Source organism: Trachymyrmex cornetzi, unplaced genomic scaffold (genome assembly GCF_001594075.2).
Source record: "Trachymyrmex cornetzi isolate Tcor2-1 unplaced genomic scaffold, Tcor1.1 scaffold616, whole genome shotgun sequence".
In the NCBI taxonomy this organism is placed as follows: Eukaryota; Metazoa; Arthropoda; class Insecta; order Hymenoptera; family Formicidae; genus Trachymyrmex; species Trachymyrmex cornetzi.
The window spans coordinates 56,879-58,544 of record NW_017299933.1 but is presented as its reverse complement, the minus strand read 5'-3'; the positions used below and the strand labels follow the sequence as shown (position 1 = coordinate 58,544).

The window sequence follows — 1,666 nt, the reverse complement described above, 5'->3', positions numbered from 1 at the left end:
CGCGCCGCCATTTTGAATTTTGAAAGGGGCCACACGGCAAATAAAAGTAGACATGTTTAGCTAAATTTTCAGCCATGAAAAAATTTTTTTGGTTCATATGAATTCTGGGCAGAGGGGGGTGTCCGGTTGAGAAAGAATGCCCCATATATATATATATATACATATACATGTTTTGTGTATATATTAATATATATGTATTTATATTACATTCTCTCTTTGAACAACATACAAAAATTAAATATATAGTTACCTGCTTTACACGTTAAATTGTCTTTGCAAGGTATGCATTATCATATTCCTTTTACATATACCAATTGCATCTTGTCTTTGGTTAATATCATAATCTTGCCCTGTAACTTCTTCAGGTGCTATCAGTGGTATTACTATAAGTTCATCTCGACGTAGTATGCAAATATTGTGGATAACACAACATGCTACTATATATTCAGGCATTAGGTCCACTCTAACCATGGGCAAACAATGCATCAAACTCCTCAATCTTCTTTTTAACAACGCAAAACATTGTTCGATCTTTGTCCTTGCAGAGGAATGTCGGAAATTGTAATGTTTCTGCACATCACTTAAATGTCCATTATCTTTAAATGGTACTAAGAGATGTTCGTGTAATTCATAAGCAGCATCTCCTATCAAATGACTGTTATTGGGAAATTTTTCTTCAATATTTAAGAATGTGGCTACTTCTGACTGCCTGAAGATTCTTTGATCATGAACAGATCCTGGATGGCCAACATAACAATGAGTGATTAAAGCCCTGTGATCGCACACCGCCTATAATTAAAAAAAATTAAAGATATAGTCACATATATAAAGTTAATATATAGGCCAAAATGATTGTTACAAATACTTTACTAATAATTTACTTGCAACTGGATGGAATGATATCCTTTCCGGTGTATGTAGTCTACTGCGTTTTCTTTGGGTGCTTCGATTCTAATGTGAATGCCGTCTATGGCACCAATTGTATTTGGAAATCCACTGGCTTCTTCAAATTTGTGCATTATAATTTGTGCATCTTCATTTGAAGGCCAAGATATAAATTGAGGAGCTATTGTAAATAGAGCTCGTATAACTCTTCTCACAGCTCTCAATGCTCTACCAACGTTAAATCGATCACAAATGGATCTGCAAATAATTATAGATAATAAGTTTAATTGTACATTAAGTGTTCGAAAAGCTGCATGCAATCCATCATACCTATAGGAATCCATTGTAGCCATTTTCCACAAGGCAATTAAAAATTGTTGACGAGGTGGAATTGTTGGACAACCTTTTATTTCTCGAATAAGATAATTACTTGTTATATCTAAAATGAATTCGAATGTTGCGCGGTGCAATCTAAAATTAAGTTAAGTAAAAATGTCTATTAGAGTTATACTTTTCAATAATTACAATTATAAATCACATTAATAGAAGTACAAATATTGCAAAATCATTCAATAAATATATTTATAATATATTTATTTGTGTACTTCTGTTAATGTAATTGAAAACTTCCAACTAAAGTAGTGTTTATTTATATTTCCCTCAAAACGTTATAAAAAACATTATCACAAAATTGCGTTACCTTGCTCAATTTAAGTGTTACCATAAAAAATTAAAGAATTAACCGTATAAAATGAAAAAATTTAATTTAAATAGAAAAATT

At 31.3% G+C, this 1,666-nt stretch overlaps 1 protein-coding gene across 1 annotated transcript; it reads right to left on the bottom strand.

Moving 5' to 3' along the window:
• Window positions 1-255: 255 nt before the first annotated feature.
• Window positions 256-1,238, bottom strand: LOC108766763 (putative nuclease HARBI1). Its single transcript, XM_018516257.1, has 3 exons — window positions 1,216-1,238; window positions 882-1,143; window positions 256-789 (listed from the first exon to the last, which is right to left on the bottom strand). Exons 1-3 carry the CDS (start codon window positions 1,236-1,238, stop codon window positions 256-258), a joined length of 819 nt encoding a protein of 272 aa, XP_018371759.1.
• Window positions 1,239-1,666: the final 428 nt, after the last annotated feature.

Coding starts and splice junctions, on each gene's coding strand:
- LOC108766763 (XM_018516257.1), bottom strand. CDS start 1,238: ATGGCTACAATGGATTCCTATAG. Junction 1,144..1,215: donor GCTACAATGGATTCCTATAG/GTATGATGGATT, acceptor AATTATTTGCAG/ATCCATTTGTGATCGATTTA. Junction 790..881: donor ATCATTCCATCCAGTTGCAA/GTAAATTATTAG, acceptor TTTTAATTATAG/GCGGTGTGCGATCACAGGGC.